Source organism: Capronia epimyces (genome assembly GCF_000585565.1).
Source record: "Capronia epimyces CBS 606.96 chromosome Unknown aczIQ-supercont1.1, whole genome shotgun sequence".
Lineage (NCBI taxonomy): Eukaryota > Fungi > Ascomycota > Eurotiomycetes > Chaetothyriales > Herpotrichiellaceae > Capronia > Capronia epimyces.
The window spans coordinates 4962819-4977373 of NW_006912904.1; the positions used below are offsets into that span (position 1 = coordinate 4962819).

Here is a 14555-nt window from a genome sequence, read left to right on the forward strand (position 1 = left end):
ACATTGAATGAATTTAGGTATCTAGCAGGACGACCTGGTAACAAGCTGCACCTCACTGGATGTACACAACTTCAGCGGTCTCTTGTGTTGAACCGACTCTTGAAATCGCCGGAGCTGGAGTTAGATTCCGCCTCTGGATGCGCAACTCCGACTCCGCCCGGAGTTGTTGACTGCCAACGCTGTCTCTCTGCCACCAGTCTGACTGTCCACATCATATTCTCCAATTTGTTCATCTTGTCCTCAGCTTACCACACAGACATACGCCTTATGACACTGAAAGGCACTATGAGGCCATCACCATTGTGCGCCGTGACGGGGTACGCGTAGAACGGGGTACACCAATACATCAATAGAAACACCCACAGTCTGCCGACCCAGATCTGCCATGGGGCGATCTGCCTTTGGCTTTTCGTCTCAGGGAATATCTGCTTCCACATACACTGCACTAGATCCTCCACCATCACTGCCACGGCTTGAACAGAAAAGAAAAGCCATGCACCTGTCTTGTGAGGTGAGATACCACATGAAATATCTCCCAACGCGTGGAAGCCTGCAGAGTAGGCAAATGTGAGAATAAGAACCATGTATCGACTGTTTGCAGAACCACGAGGCAGCTTCAAGATATTGTGTACAGTATACACGCTGGGCGCAAAGATGCGGTTCCTGACCGACAAATGCCAAAAGTTGCTGTCGTGAGGAGTTCTGTCAGCGCCAAAGGTCTGACGAACACCAGGAAATCGTACTCACCTCCAGAACCTGCGGACAGTATAAGGAAATCCATTGTCAATATTGAACAGTGGTTTCCACCATGCCACCGAGGACAAGCCCGTTCCCACCATAATGAGGCTGATAGCCGTGACCGAGGTCGACAACACCAAGTAATTGACAATCCAGAAGACCAAAGAGCAGGTCAGACGCTCAATCAACTCCTGCATTGTGACCTGGTCCAGCCGAGAGAGCAGAGGGATTCTGGATTCCGAAAACAGCACCGCTTGCTTGTCGGGATCACCCAAAGAAGTCAGAGCATCTAGCGTTAGATAGCATGCGATCAGGTGCATCGTGGCGGAGACAATGAACCGCTCTTTTGATGGGATGAAGGACGGATCCTTCCTGTTGAAAGGCTTTATACCACGTGTCTCGAAGACTGTTGCGCAGTTGCGGAAGCTGGACGCCGCGTACAACCCAAACTTGAGTCGATTCCAGGGGTTATCAGCTCCGAATGGTGACCTTTGTTTCTCGGACTTGTTTCTAGGTTCCGGACCGGAATGCTCGAAATTCCAGCGACTCACGATGGCCACGTCGATGTACTGATATGTTGCGAGCACAGCTTGAGACCCTCCCCAACTCAGTTGGAAGATATTGTCTACACGCGTTCGCGCCGTTGAGATATAGACAGTCGTCATGCAAAGTATCGGCAGCAGCATCGCAGGTCGTATGAAACATGATGGCTTTGTGAATCCCACAGTTAGACTTGTCAGGATGATTTGTGCGGCGAGGAGTGTCCAAGGGTGCGAAAGGGGATTCAAGGATGCACCCGTGCTGGCGGCCATGATTGCAGGCTCTGTCATGACTCTACCCAGTTATCGGAACAGGTCAGACATATATTCATGTCAATACTCACAACAGCAGCTGCGTGGTCGATGCAACCAAAGTGAACTCAGAAATACAACCACAAGAGGCTTCTTAGTGCGGAGGATCGCGTGTGAGTCGAATGCCTCAAAAGAGCCTAAAAAGACCCGAATCTGATAGCCATTGGCCAGATCTGCCGTGGAAGGCTGGAGAAGCGAGAGCAGAGTCCAGGACTGTCATTTGTCCCTGATCGGCAACTTTATGACCCTTCGGGCCCTTTATTATCGCCCAACTTTGCCATAGGAATCCTCAGAGAAACTGTGTGATCCCCCAGGGAATCCAATTTTGATCCGTTTAGTCAGGCGTCGCCACTTCTTCAACGGCCTTGGACTCTGACTTTGGACATGCTCATGGAACCAATCAGCCTGAACCTTGGAAACTCTGAAAGTTGATTCATACAAAACGCATGAGATTCACTTGGTACATCGGGTTTTAGAGCCAGTCAGGCTCGCTGCACCTGGGGTTGTGCCTTCTTCTGGTCTTTTACCAACCTACCAGTTCCTGAGAGCACAATCATGGCATTACCGGAGAACGAGCATTATGGGGATTGTATTGAGCCCATCGCCATTGTGGGAATATCATGTCGTTTTCCAGGCGATGTTTCCTCACCTTCGCAATTCTGGGACATGCTGGTCCATCAGCGTTCTGGACATGGCGAAGTCCCTGCAGGACGCTTTGATACCAATGTCTGGCAGCATCCCGATTACGATCGCAGAGGAGCGGTAAGAGTCCCTGAAGAACTTGACCAGCGAGGGGCTCATCGCTTGTTCACAGGTCCAGCCGAAAAGCGGGTTCTTTCTACACAACGACATCTCGCTTTTCGATGCACCATTTTTCTCCATCACTGCGAAAGAGGCAATGGGAATGGATCCAATGCAGCGACAGATCCTGGAGGTAGCATATGAATGCTTTGAAAATGGTCGGCGCTAGTAAATGTCACTGCAGAGTAGAACCGGCTAACTATCTTCCAGCCGGTGTGCCTTTGGAGAACCTCGTGGGCAGTATGACATCGGTCTATACAGGCGTCATGACCAATGACTACGAACGCATTAGCCAGTCAGACATATTCAACCTGCCACAGAATGCAGCATCTGGGACAAGCCGCGCCATGTTGTCAAACCGTCTGTCCTGGTTTTTCAACCTGACCGGTCCGAGCTTGACGCTTGACACGGCGTGTTCCTCGAGTTTATACGCACTTCACCTAGCATGTCAATCCCTCAGGCTACGAGAATCCCAACAGGTAGGGAGATCATGATGATGTATCCTGCGCTTGCATATTAACAAATTGACTTCCCAGGCTCTGGTAGCTGGTGTCAATCTTATCCTCCACCCGAACTTCATTTCTCAGCTCTCATCCATGCACATGTTGAGCCCTGACGGCATCAGTCACTCCTTCGATGAGAGAGCAAATGGCTATGCACGTGGTGAGGCCATCGGCGCCATTCTCATAAAGCCATTGTCCAAGGCCCTCGCCGATGGTGACACTATTCGGGCCGTCATTCGAGGCAGTGGTGCCAACCAGGACGGGAAGACGCCAGGCATTACCATGCCGAGCAAAGACGCTCAGTCTAGGCTTATCAATTTCACGTATTCCACTGCCGGACTATCGACCGCACAAACAACCTATTTTGAGGCACATGGAACAGGGACAAAGATAGGAGTAGGGACTTATGCCCACATAAAGTATCATGGTAGCTGACAAGGACTTTAGGATCCCATTGAGCTCTCGGCTATCGGTGCCAGTTTTGGCATTGACCGTACCAATGACGATCCCCTTTACGTCGGCAGTGTCAAGACAAATGTAGGTCATACTGAAGGCATGGCTGGCCTCGCTGGTGTGATCAAGACAGTTCTGAGCTTGGAGAATGCGATCATCCCCGGTCTAGTGGGATTCAAGAGTCTGAATTCGAAGCTCCTGCTCGAAAGTTGGAAACTCGCCCTGCCACTTGAATCCATGCCCTGGCCATCCGACGGTCTTCGCCGTGCAAGTGTCAACAGCTTCGGCTTCGGAGGCGCAAACGCGCATGTGATTCTCGACGACGCCTGCCACTATCTCAAAAGCCGGGGACTTGAAGGCCGCCACTGTACTCGGGAGAATCCCCCATTATCAGGCGAGGTATACTCTTCAAAAGGGGCTGATTTCGAACAGAATGGCTCGGGAGACTTCAAATTACTGCTATTCTCTACCCAGGATCAAAATGGACTGGACCGTCTGTCGAAAAGCCTGGGCAAGTACCTTTTGGAAGATTCTTCGAATGGAAGACGACCTCATATCGACTTGGATGATCTCGCATATACATTGGCATACCGCCGATCCCACTTTGGCATCCGATCATTTGCCGTCAGCCGTACGGTGAACGAACTCGCCACTGATGGACTGAATCAACTGTCAAGTCTCAAGCAGAAACGACAGGGACAGCCGGAAAACATCATATTCGTCTTCACTGGGCAAGGAGCACAGTGGCCCTTGATGGGCCGTGAGCTGCTAAAGTACCCAACCTTTTGCGGAAGCATGGCGAAAAGCCAGTCGTATCTGGATGAACTCGGATGTTCTTGGAATGCCGCCGATCTTCTCCGCGACCCGGGCCCAAGAATCAATCTCGCGGAACATTGCCAGCCAGTCTGTACCATTCTCCAGATCGCGCTGGTTGATTTACTCGCGTCCTGGGGTGTTAATCCCCGTGCTACAATCGGTCACTCTAGCGGCGAAATAGGGGCTGCCTACGCTGCCGGTGGCATTTGCCACAAAGACGCGGTGAGGATATCCTACATGCGAGGGTACTATTGTGGCCAAATTCAATCGCGTTTGAAAGAGAAACGAGGAGCAATGTTGGCTGCTGGGCTGACTGTGCAAGAGGCACAGCGGTACCTCCAAGAAGTTGCCGAAGACTCTGTCGTTATCGGCTGCATGAACAGTCCGTCGAGTGTGACCCTCTCAGGCGATGTTCAAGCCATCTCGTACCTGGAAGAACGAATTAAGTTAGACGGGAAATTTGCCCGCAAACTCCGGGTCGAGGTTGCATACCATTCACCTCATATGCAGGCGGTTGCTCAAGACTTCCTGGAGTCGCTCAATGCCATCGAGCCTACGAGCGCTTTCCGAGTCCCGATGTTCTCTTCTGTCACCACCAAACAGTTGGACACACCCAACCGGGTGAATGCTAGCTACTGGGTTACGAACATGGTCTCCGCCGTGCGATTTTCCGAAGCCATGGACAATCTTCTTGCGTTTTCATATCTTGGCTCCAAGGGAAAGAAAAAGAAACCGGTCAATTGGTGCGCCGCAGTTGAGATCGGACCTCACGAGGCTCTCAAGGGCCCTTTCCAACAATGTGTTTCGGCAGCTGGAAGCAAGAAAGCAAGTGCTCTGATTCCATACACTTCCGTGCTACGTCGAGGGGAACCAGCCGACAAATCAGCTACAGAAGCGGCAGGGTTACTTTGGGCGCTCGGCCATCCTATTGATGTCCTCAGCGTGAACAATATGGATCCAGCCCACAGCAAAGCATTGAGTACTCTCGGCCACCTACCGCCCTACCCGTGGCAGCACAACAGGGGCTTCTGGCATGAATCCAGTAGTTCGGCGGCCATCAGGTTGATCACTCAGCCTCGGACAGACCTTCTGGGCATTCCGACTGAGAACCAAAATCCACACGAACCGCAGTGGAAGAATTTCTTGCGGCTGTCAGAGAACCCGTGGATGAAAGACCATGCCATCACAGGCACTATCTTGTATCCTGCGGCAGGTATGCTGATCATGGCTCTCGAGGCTGTCTTGCAGATAGCTGCGGCACGGCAGCATATGGTACTTGGAATTGAGTTCCATGACGTCCGTTTCGAACGCGGCTTGGTGGTGCCAGATTCTGACGAAGCGGTGGAAACAAACGTGAGCCTGAGGCCTCACGAGACATTGGATTCATGGTTCCACTGGACGATTTACTCTCGCGACAGCGACGCAACATGGAAGAGGCACGCCTTCGGCCTGCTCTCGCTGGTCCCTGACGAGGAACAAGCAGGCGGAAGAGGCGATGATTCCGAGTGGCAGCATGAGAGAGCTAAGTTCGAATCGATCAAAGCAGCGGCGAACGTCACGATTGACCCAAAATCTTTCTACACGCAACTGGCAGACGTCGGTATGGGCTATGGTCCAGCTTTTGCCAATCTAAACATCGCCGCTGCGATAGAAAGTAGGCGGATTGGTCATGGCATCGTCGCAATTCCAGACACCAAATTATCCATGCCATCCGGCCACGAGTATCCCCACGTGATTCATCCCGCGACTTTAGATGCCATATTCCATCTCATATTTGTGGCACTTTTCGAAGGAAATCCCATGAGCGACGCTGCTGTCCCGGTCAGCATTGAGAATATGTTCGTCGCGCTTTCTCAGCCAGTGCGTGCTGGCGAGGAGTTCGTGGGCTACGCAACTGCCCGAAAGATCGACGAGAGAGACTCCTCTGGGGATCTGATTGTGTCGGACAAGTCCTGGTCAGGGCCAAAGGTCACGCTGAACAACTTGATTGTACGCAAAGTTTCCTCCTCGGCGGCCACCAAAGTCAGCAGTGACGGGCCACAGACGACCATGCTGCCAAAGCGGATCTCCGAACTACACTGGATGGAAGACATCGACCTTCTAAACCTGGCGAGGTCCAATGCACTGGTCGAAAGAGATTTCAAAACCTATCAAGGCCCTGCCATGGCTTCCATCGTCGCAAAAGCAGCAGCGTGGCTGGATTTGGCATGCTTCAAACGCGCTGATCTCAAGGTTGTTGCTGTCGCCGAGACTGTTCGGTCTGCGGATTTGCTCGTCGACCTCCTGTCCGCATTTGCCCCAATAGCAGGAGTTGAAAGGCGACTGGCACAAGTCTCCATCGCAGCGGCAACTCCTGAGGTCCATAGGTATCTGGAAAGCCATCCCAAACTCAAGGATGCGAACGTGATGGCTGTACAAATCACTTCATGGCTTGAAACGGGAGAACACAGCAACCTGGTCATTTTTGTCCATGATACCACCGACCCCGTCCAGCGAGATCACCTTGAACAAGGGATCTCACAGCTCGCAGCTGGTGCCAAGCTGATGCTCCTTTGTGACGATGCCGATGCCACTACTTTGGAACGTAGTCTGGAAGGATACGGCTTGAACAAGACTCTATTAAAATTGAGTGACAACGCCGGTTGTGTGCTGGTTAGCAGCACCTCTTCTCGCGAGGCTCCTCGAGAGAACGAAGTGGTTTATATTCTTGAGCCAGCGAATGCATCTACACGGCTTATTCGGTTCCGGCAGCTCTTGAGCGCCACCTTTGCAGCCCAGGGCATCACTCTGGTCACCAAGGCTCTTGGTGAAATAGGTGACCAAGCCGGACAGAAGTGGATTTCGCTTCTGGACATCGAAGAGCCACTTGTCCTGAACTGGGCGGAAGCTCAATTTGATCAATTCCGACAGCTGGCCCTTTCCCAGGCGTACGTCCTCTGGCTGACCAGGGGTGGCATCCTCGACCGAGGCAGACCATCGGTGCAGTTTGCCCCGACAACCGGTCTGCTTCGGACGATCAGGACGGAAATTCCCCAGATCGCTATTCCTCACCTGGACCTCTCGCCATCCATCGACCTTGAAAAAGCATCTACATCGGCGCTTGTATGGGGTGTCTTCGCCGCGACCCTGCACCCGGACTTTTCTGTCCGTGAAGGTGCCGAGACCGAGTTTACCGAGCGGAACGGGTCGCTTTTTGTTCCTAGGATCTTCGGGAACAAGACCTTGGATGGAGAAGTCAATGCCCATGCAGAACGACCCACCCCTGTTCTAGCTCCAGCATCAGAACAGCAAGGAAGACCCTTGAAACTCGTCAGCCTTGACTCGACAAATTCTACCAGCCAATTGCACTGGGAAGACGACCCGATTGCCTTGGCCCCAATTGCGGACGATGAGATAGAGATTGAGATCAAGTACTTTTCCATCGACTCGTCAGAGCTGGGCGTCCCGAATGACACCGCACAGCATACAGCAAGAGGCCGTGTTGGGACCGGTGTTGTCGCCCGTACTGGAGCAGATGTTGTTGGCCTTCTGGTCGGTGACGAGGCCATTTTCCTCAGTCCTCGCAGTGGTGCATTCAGGACACATGTACGTCAACACCAATGCTTGGTGTGCAAACTTCCAGAGGGCCTCACGTCCCGGGAGGTGCCTCGCCTATTGAGTTCGGCCATGGGTGCGTACCATTCCCTGCATAACATCGCCCGTGTGGCAGCTGGCCAGAGTGTTCTTGTCAGTGTTGGAAACCAAGCGCTCCGAATCGCCATTATTCAGATCGCAAGACACAATTCTTGCAAAGTGTTTGTTGCAGTGACATCCAGAGCAGAACGAGACATACTAATGCGCCAGTATCAAGTCTCTGAAACACGTATCTTCGACACCTCAGCTAGAGACTTGGTGCGCTCCTTGATGAAAGCAACTGGCGGACAAGGCTTTCACGTTGTCATCAATGACCAGACTGGACCGTCTCGTCGCCAGGCGAGTCGCTGTGTCGCCGAGTCGGGTCATTTCATCGACTTGAGCGTGAAGCTTGAACTGACTGATATCAGCTCACACGCGTTCGATAAAAATGCTAGCTTCTCATGGGTGGATTTGGGGCGAGTGGGAGAGGCAAACCTGGCGAGTCTCTTCAAGGCCACCCTTCCACTCATTTGTTCGGTCATCCGGTTGCAAATTCCTGCACCCGTCTTCTCCGTTGACAAGCTGGAAAACGCGTGGAGCACGTTGAGGGACACGCCGGGCTCTAGTGCCACCATCCACTTTGACAAAAATGCCATGATATCTGTGACTCCTCGCCGACCCTTGTCGCTGTCATTGGAACCCACGGCAACTTACATCATCGCAGGAGGTCTTGGAGCGTTGGGGCTCACAATTGCTGAAAATATGGTGACTCACGGAGCTCGACATTTGGTCCTGCTGTCCCGGTCCGGAATGACCAATACACGTCAAGAGAATGCCGTTCACCAACTGATACAACGCGGGTGTCGAGTTGACACGGTGAGCTGCGACGTTGTTGATCGCGAGCAAGTCATGAACGTCGCCAAACTAGGCCGGGAGAAGCTCTGGTCTATCAGAGGCTTGATCCAGTGCGCCATGGTTCTCAAGGTGAGTTCCCTCCACCCCGGTTGTATTTGGCTGCTAATTTCAGGAACAGGACAGTATCTTTGAGAACATGACTTTCGACAAATGGATGGGGGCGACGCAGCCGAAGATCAAAGGCAGCTGGAATCTGCATGACTGTCTGCCTAAAGAGCTCGACTTCTTCATCATGCTCTCGTCCATGTCTGGGATTATAGGCAACGCCGCGCAGGCCAACTATGCGGCCGGTAATACGTATGAGGATGCTTTGGCGCACTACCGTCGCGCACAGGGCCTCGCGGCCACGACACTCGACGTGGGTCTCGTCACTGATGCGAGCCACTTCGACGCCGACGCCACCATCGAGGACTATCTCAAGCGGTACAGCCATTGGACATCGGCACTTGTGACAGACCGGGAAATGCAGATCATGATCGAGGCTGTGATGCGCGAGGCAAGGATGGCCAAAGCACACACTGAGTCTCCGACTCCGATTCAACCTCTACCAGCCCAACTCCTCGTCGGCCTGAACGGCTCGGTTCCGCGCGGCTCGGAAAGCCTGAACCCGTGGTCTAAGGAGCGTAAGTTTGACCATCGCATCTGCAGGGCCTCTGGCAGTCGTTCGGACTCGAATGCCGGTGGTCCAACCCAAAGCCTGGAGTCACAGCTTCAAAAGGCTAGCAGCGGCACAGAGGCGGTAGCTCTTGTCGAGACTGCACTGCGCACGCATCTCGCTGCAGCCATGACGGCCATGCCGGAAGATATCGACGGTGACAAGCCACTGTACGCGCTCGGCGTGGACTCTTTGAAGGCCATCGAGGTGCGGAATTGGGTGTTTAAGGAGCTGAAATGTGACGTGTCTGTGTTTGAGGTGCTTTCCCCAGTTCCACTGGCGCAGTTGGCTGTCAAGCTGGCAAAGAAGAGTGCACTGGTTCCGACGGATTTGATTGCCATGATGGAGGAGTAGCAGAGGGTCTGTCGAGGCTGTCTGTGAGATATTTCGGAAACTACCATCACTTGTTGTTAGGATGGAAACCGAGCATGAGAACCAAGATAACACGAGCTGAATGAGGTATTCTACAAGCACGGATACTACCTATGGGGGCACTACTGTAAGGATTATACGTGCTCCGTCTCATCCACATACAACAATCTGATATGTTCTTCATGCCTTTTTAAGATAGCTTTCCGGTTCAATTTCCCCACGACAGTCGTCATTCCCTGTGGAACTTCATGTCAGCACACCGACTGTGTTCCTTTGCCCGCGTCTGAGGTCACTCACATTCATAGGTGTCCATTCATGGAGTGGCGATATCACCACGGCTTCTATCGTCTCGATGCTGGGCAGATTGTGCTGATGCGCATGCTCTAGCAGCCGAAGCAAGACAAGCTGCTGGGTCTCTGCAACACGGGCTGGATCGGTCATGTCAAGAGGAGAAGCCGCTAGATTTTGCAAGACGCTCTGCACGGGAATGATGATGGCAATGGGTTTGGCCCTGGTGCTGTCGGCGGAAATGCAGATGTTGGAGACCACCGGACTGGCTCGGTAGATGGACTCGAGCTACCGGGTGGGAGGTCAGCGTGACTCGGAGGAAAGGCTGCCGCGCACTTGCCTTTTCGACGGCGATATATTCTCCCTTGAGGGTCTTGACGAGGTTCTTCTTCCTGTCAATGATGGAAATCGCCCCGCGATCGTCAATGCGGCCGATGTCGCCGGTCTTGAACCAGCCGTCGCGTGTGAATGATTTCTCCGTCTCCTCTTCGTTCTGCCAGTAGCCCTCGGCCACGCTCGCTCCTCGGATCCATATCTCTCCTTCGGGTGGCTCAGTGGCGGTGGTGTAGCCGGCTTCTTCGTGGTCGACGAGTTTGATCTCTACGCAACCCGGTATGCTGCCGAGAGAGCCCGTATGCCACTGGCATGGATCCATGATCCCTCCAACACTAGAGGAGTCAGCCGTAAAGGATCAGAGAAGGGTCCAGGTTGATCCAGTTAGGGCAAGAAATGTGGTGGACACTTACGCCATGGTCTCGGTCAAGCCAAAACCGTTTATCAAGGGTGCTACGACGAAAGAAAGAAATTCCTGAGTCGGCTCAGCGATCGGGCCACCTCCAGTGAGCATGAACCGAAGGCTGCCGCCAAGCGGTTCCCGAGCTTGGAAGAAAACAGTGTCATCTTGTTGACGTGAGAAGGTGGCGCCGCTGCCGATGGCAGCTTTCTTTGCTTCCAGGGTTTCCCAGAAAATTGCTTGCTTGCCGGGGCTGAATGTTCGAACCAGGGCAAGAATTGCCTTGCGGGCAGTCTCCCAGATCGCTGGCACGCCGATCATATACGTGGGGCGTAGCTCTCGAAGGTCGCCCTTGCATGCGTACACAGCAGAGTCAAATAAAGTCCGCGGGCTCCCGTAACCCAAGCAGACCCCCCAGAACAAGCAGCAGTGCTCAAACGCAAATTCCAGTACGTGGGCCAGGGGCAGGTATGCCAAATACCGGTCGGTGTTGTCGAAATGGCGGCCAAGGACGATGTCGAAGCCAGCCACTAGGCAAACCGTGTCAGTCGACAGCAGAGGGAGCATATCGGGGCGGGTTTTGCACTTGCGTACCTGCTGCAACGACATTTTTGTGCTTGATGGGCACCCCCTTTGGATCTCCCGTGGACCCAGAAGTGAAGAAGATGGCACAGAGATCCTCGGCATTGGGCAGTTGAGCCGCACACGGGCTTTGGCGGCCAATGGAGGATACCTCGTCCAGATGGACAAAGACAATGTGTGCCGCAGTTGTCCTTAACCTTCCGATTTCAGCTGAACAGGAATCCGGGTCGCCACTGTACACGACCACACGCACATCCACGGTGGTCCGAAGTACGTCTCCCAGTCGAGACACGGAGTCTTCATCGACGAAGAGGGCGGCTGTCTTGGTGGCAACCAGAGCATGCTGAAGCCCGGACAATCCTAGGCTACTGTAGGCCGTCACCGTCGCAATTGACTGAGACGCAGCCCCGTGAAACAGAGCTAGCCAGTGTACGCTGCGAGGGGTGTTAATAAAGAAGACCGGCTGCTATCCTGACCGGAGCATCCTACCTCGTCTGTGCCCAGATACAGATTTTGTCCCCGCGTGGACGGAGACCCAGCTTGACCAGACCGGCACCGATGTCGGTGACACGCTTGTCATAGTCGCGATAGGATGTATACTCGTATCCCGACAGTTCTGGAAGGCACGTTTGTTTTGTGCCGCCACCAGACTGACCTGGACCGGGTCCGACGTGAGTCTGAATCCTCCCTCGTACTCCCACTGCCGGGAGCGGTCCGAACTTGCGTGACGCCCTCCTGACGAGGTCTATGACTGTGTTGATGCCGTTCTCGGGAATGCATCGCAAATCTTGGAGAGCTCGTGCATTGCGGAAAGGGGGCGTCTCTCCTGGAGTCGGCCGGGCTCCGGGGACCGGGAGACAAAATGGAGGCTGGTGATCTGGAAGAATGGTAGGCTGGAATGTGGGCTTCCGTTCGCCGTGGCTGTTATCGTTTCTCGCCATGGCCCTTTGGGCGAACAATTGTGAGTTTGCTTCGATTTCGAGGTGGTGGGAAATGCAGTCCCCTGTCAAAATATATCTGGGATGTGAGCACCATAAGTCACGAGTGAGTCGACAGAACCGAAATGACCCGAACATGGGCCCAGACTGTTCACGAGAATTTAATGTCTGGTACACAGTAGACACCTTTCTACTTTGCCTTTATCGAAAGGGAGTTTACACATAGTCTCGGAATTTGGACTCTTCTTATACGGTTTCCCAAGGTCTAGTTATTCGCCAAAGCGGTATTTTGGCTGCTCAGCAACCTCAAGGTCCGAGCAAACGTGGCATTCAGGCCGTGTCCTACATCATGCGTATCACTGTGACTTTCAAGCTGCATCTGCTGCATCTGGTGCAGTACAGCGGCCAGCTCCTTCAGCTTTTTACCGATCAGGTCAAAGGCCAGATGTCGGCTTTGCTCCTCATCGAACTCATATTCCCCAAGCGACATGGGCGAAGGTAGGCACACTGCCCGGGCCGGAGATGCTCGGATACCTCTACTCTGTGGCAATCGCTGTCGCTGATCTCGCTCGGATGTGGTTGTGGCTAGGTCATCCGCCACTGACTCGGCAGTGTCAGTTCTGGCGACTTTGTCTCCCGAGATGGACGATGGCGCCGAGGGTGTGGTATACGTGGCCACGGCCGACTCGAACCAGTCCACCAGCTTCGCATAGACCTTGGATAGGGTCTCGTAGAAGCTTCTGGGACATGCCTGACAAGCTTGAGATTTGCCCCAGACTTCAAGAGCTTGATCGCTTGCAGCCATGACAATATCGAGACTGACTTCGGGGAGATGCTGGATCAGCGACCAGATTTCCGCAGCCTCCCGGGCGCATTGACAGTATGCCTCATGAGAATCTGTGCGATTTCCAATCGGTTGCTTGGTGTTGAGGACTCTTGATCGGTGATTGCCCGGGTTGGGTGGATCAGGACGACTGCTCTGAATTGAAAACATTTTGCACGCCAGTGTTCAAGGATCAATGGTCGAAACACGATCATCGATCATCTCCACAATCCCCGAAGTCTACCAGAACGTCGTTTTATGGTCATGTGAGTCTATGTGACACTATGTCCCATGTCAGCCTCGATAGAGTCCAAAGCAGCCGGCAGGCCAATCAGCTATGCTACAAAGGACCCGAGGGCCTGACGTGGCTCACCAACCGATGCAAAGTGTCATGCAACACTGCAAATCCTCTACCCTGTTCAACCCTGTTGCTGAACCTCGGAGCCGATATAAGAGACAGGGTGGGAAGCAGCCAGTGCAGTCACGCATCAAGTTCGGTGCAGTGTTACGCAAACCTCCTTCCTTCAGGCTTCAGCATCACGCCTATCCATCTTCGGTTACCAATGCGGGAGTCGGTGTCAGCTTCGATACGAGATGGCTTCTCGCTGTCTACGTGGCTCGCTGGAGCGGCGCTCTGTCAATGTTTCCTGGTCCAGTTGGTTCCGCTCCGCCTGGCCATGCTTCTCCCGCTGGTGCTCATTTCAGTTCGCATCGGGCACAGCCTAGCCGCCACGGCAGGTATCATTCACAATAGTGCCTTGGATGGGGTGCGATCCGGGAGATGGACAACCAAGATGCTGTCGCAGGAGGGTGTGGAGGCAGAGAGCCCGTCGGCTAAGCAAGTGACTGTAATGGTGCTTGGGGCCAGAGTACACCAGTACGCGTGCTGCTGGAGCGTGAGCCCGGTAGACGATGGATTGCTGATGCTCCGTTTGCCATAGTCCCGCCGGGCTCCTCGCACCGGGTCTCTTGGATATCATGCAAGGCATGCAGCAGCTGTACCAACAGCTGGAAGAAGACCCGAAAGTATGGGGCTGTAAGTGTGCCTCCGTGCCTCGCAAAGCGACTGCTCTACTCTAGCCTGACGCGACCACAGTTCTCGGTCACACTCCCGCCCTGGTATCTTCGGAGGATTCCGCAAACAACACCATCATCTGGCTGTTGTATTGGGAGACACCCGAAGCACTGCACCACTTTGCCATCAGCAGCATGCATCCCAAGTTGGTGCAGGAATATCAGCGACAGGCCAGTGCGAGCGGGTACCATGTGGGAATCATGCACGAGGTATACGACGTCCCTGCACGACACTGGGAAACCATCTATCTCAACATGCGGCCATTTGCAATGGGTGGGTCGCCCCGATGTCTGTTGCTTCCTTGATGAAACACTGATCAGCTTGTCTTCCCCATCTTTACAGGATCTTGCAGGATTTCCACCAGTAGGTCCACCGGTGATGCTAGCAATACGGCCGA

General features: G+C 53.6%; 5 protein-coding genes across 5 annotated transcripts; 2 read left to right on the forward strand and 3 right to left on the reverse strand.

The window, feature by feature from the left end:
* Positions 1 to 245: 245 nt before the first annotated feature.
* On the reverse strand, positions 246 to 1550 carry A1O3_01801 (uncharacterized protein; the record flags this gene model as incomplete). Its single annotated transcript, XM_007731944.1, has 2 exons — positions 246 to 687; positions 748 to 1550. 2 exons carry the CDS (start codon positions 1548 to 1550, stop codon positions 246 to 248), a joined length of 1245 nt encoding a protein of 414 aa, XP_007730134.1.
* Positions 1551 to 2144: 594 nt separating this feature from the next.
* Positions 2145 to 9701, forward strand: A1O3_01802 (uncharacterized protein; the record flags this gene model as incomplete). The annotated part of the gene is made up of 6 exons (XM_007731945.1): positions 2145 to 2351; positions 2404 to 2548; positions 2601 to 2869; positions 2927 to 3289; positions 3341 to 8761; positions 8811 to 9701. The coding sequence occupies 6 exons, from the start codon at positions 2145 to 2147 to the stop codon at positions 9699 to 9701; spliced, it is 7296 nt and encodes a 2431-aa protein (XP_007730135.1).
* Positions 9702 to 9965: 264 nt separating this feature from the next.
* On the reverse strand, positions 9966 to 12263 carry A1O3_01803 (uncharacterized protein; the record flags this gene model as incomplete). The annotated part of the gene is made up of 5 exons (XM_007731946.1): positions 9966 to 10295; positions 10321 to 10675; positions 10754 to 11270; positions 11335 to 11756; positions 11812 to 12263. The coding sequence occupies 5 exons, from the start codon at positions 12261 to 12263 to the stop codon at positions 9966 to 9968; spliced, it is 2076 nt and encodes a 691-aa protein (XP_007730136.1).
* A 262-nt stretch (positions 12264 to 12525) lies between these two features.
* A1O3_01804 (uncharacterized protein) lies at positions 12526 to 13254 on the reverse strand (the record flags this gene model as incomplete). The annotated part of the gene is made up of 1 exon (XM_007731947.1): positions 12526 to 13254. One exon carries the CDS (start codon positions 13252 to 13254, stop codon positions 12526 to 12528), a length of 729 nt encoding a protein of 242 aa, XP_007730137.1.
* Positions 13255 to 13877: 623 nt separating this feature from the next.
* A1O3_01805 (uncharacterized protein) lies at positions 13878 to 14463 on the forward strand (the record flags this gene model as incomplete). Its single annotated transcript, XM_007731948.1, has 3 exons — positions 13878 to 13960; positions 14025 to 14119; positions 14180 to 14463. The coding sequence occupies 3 exons, from the start codon at positions 13878 to 13880 to the stop codon at positions 14461 to 14463; spliced, it is 462 nt and encodes a 153-aa protein (XP_007730138.1).
* Positions 14464 to 14555: the final 92 nt, after the last annotated feature.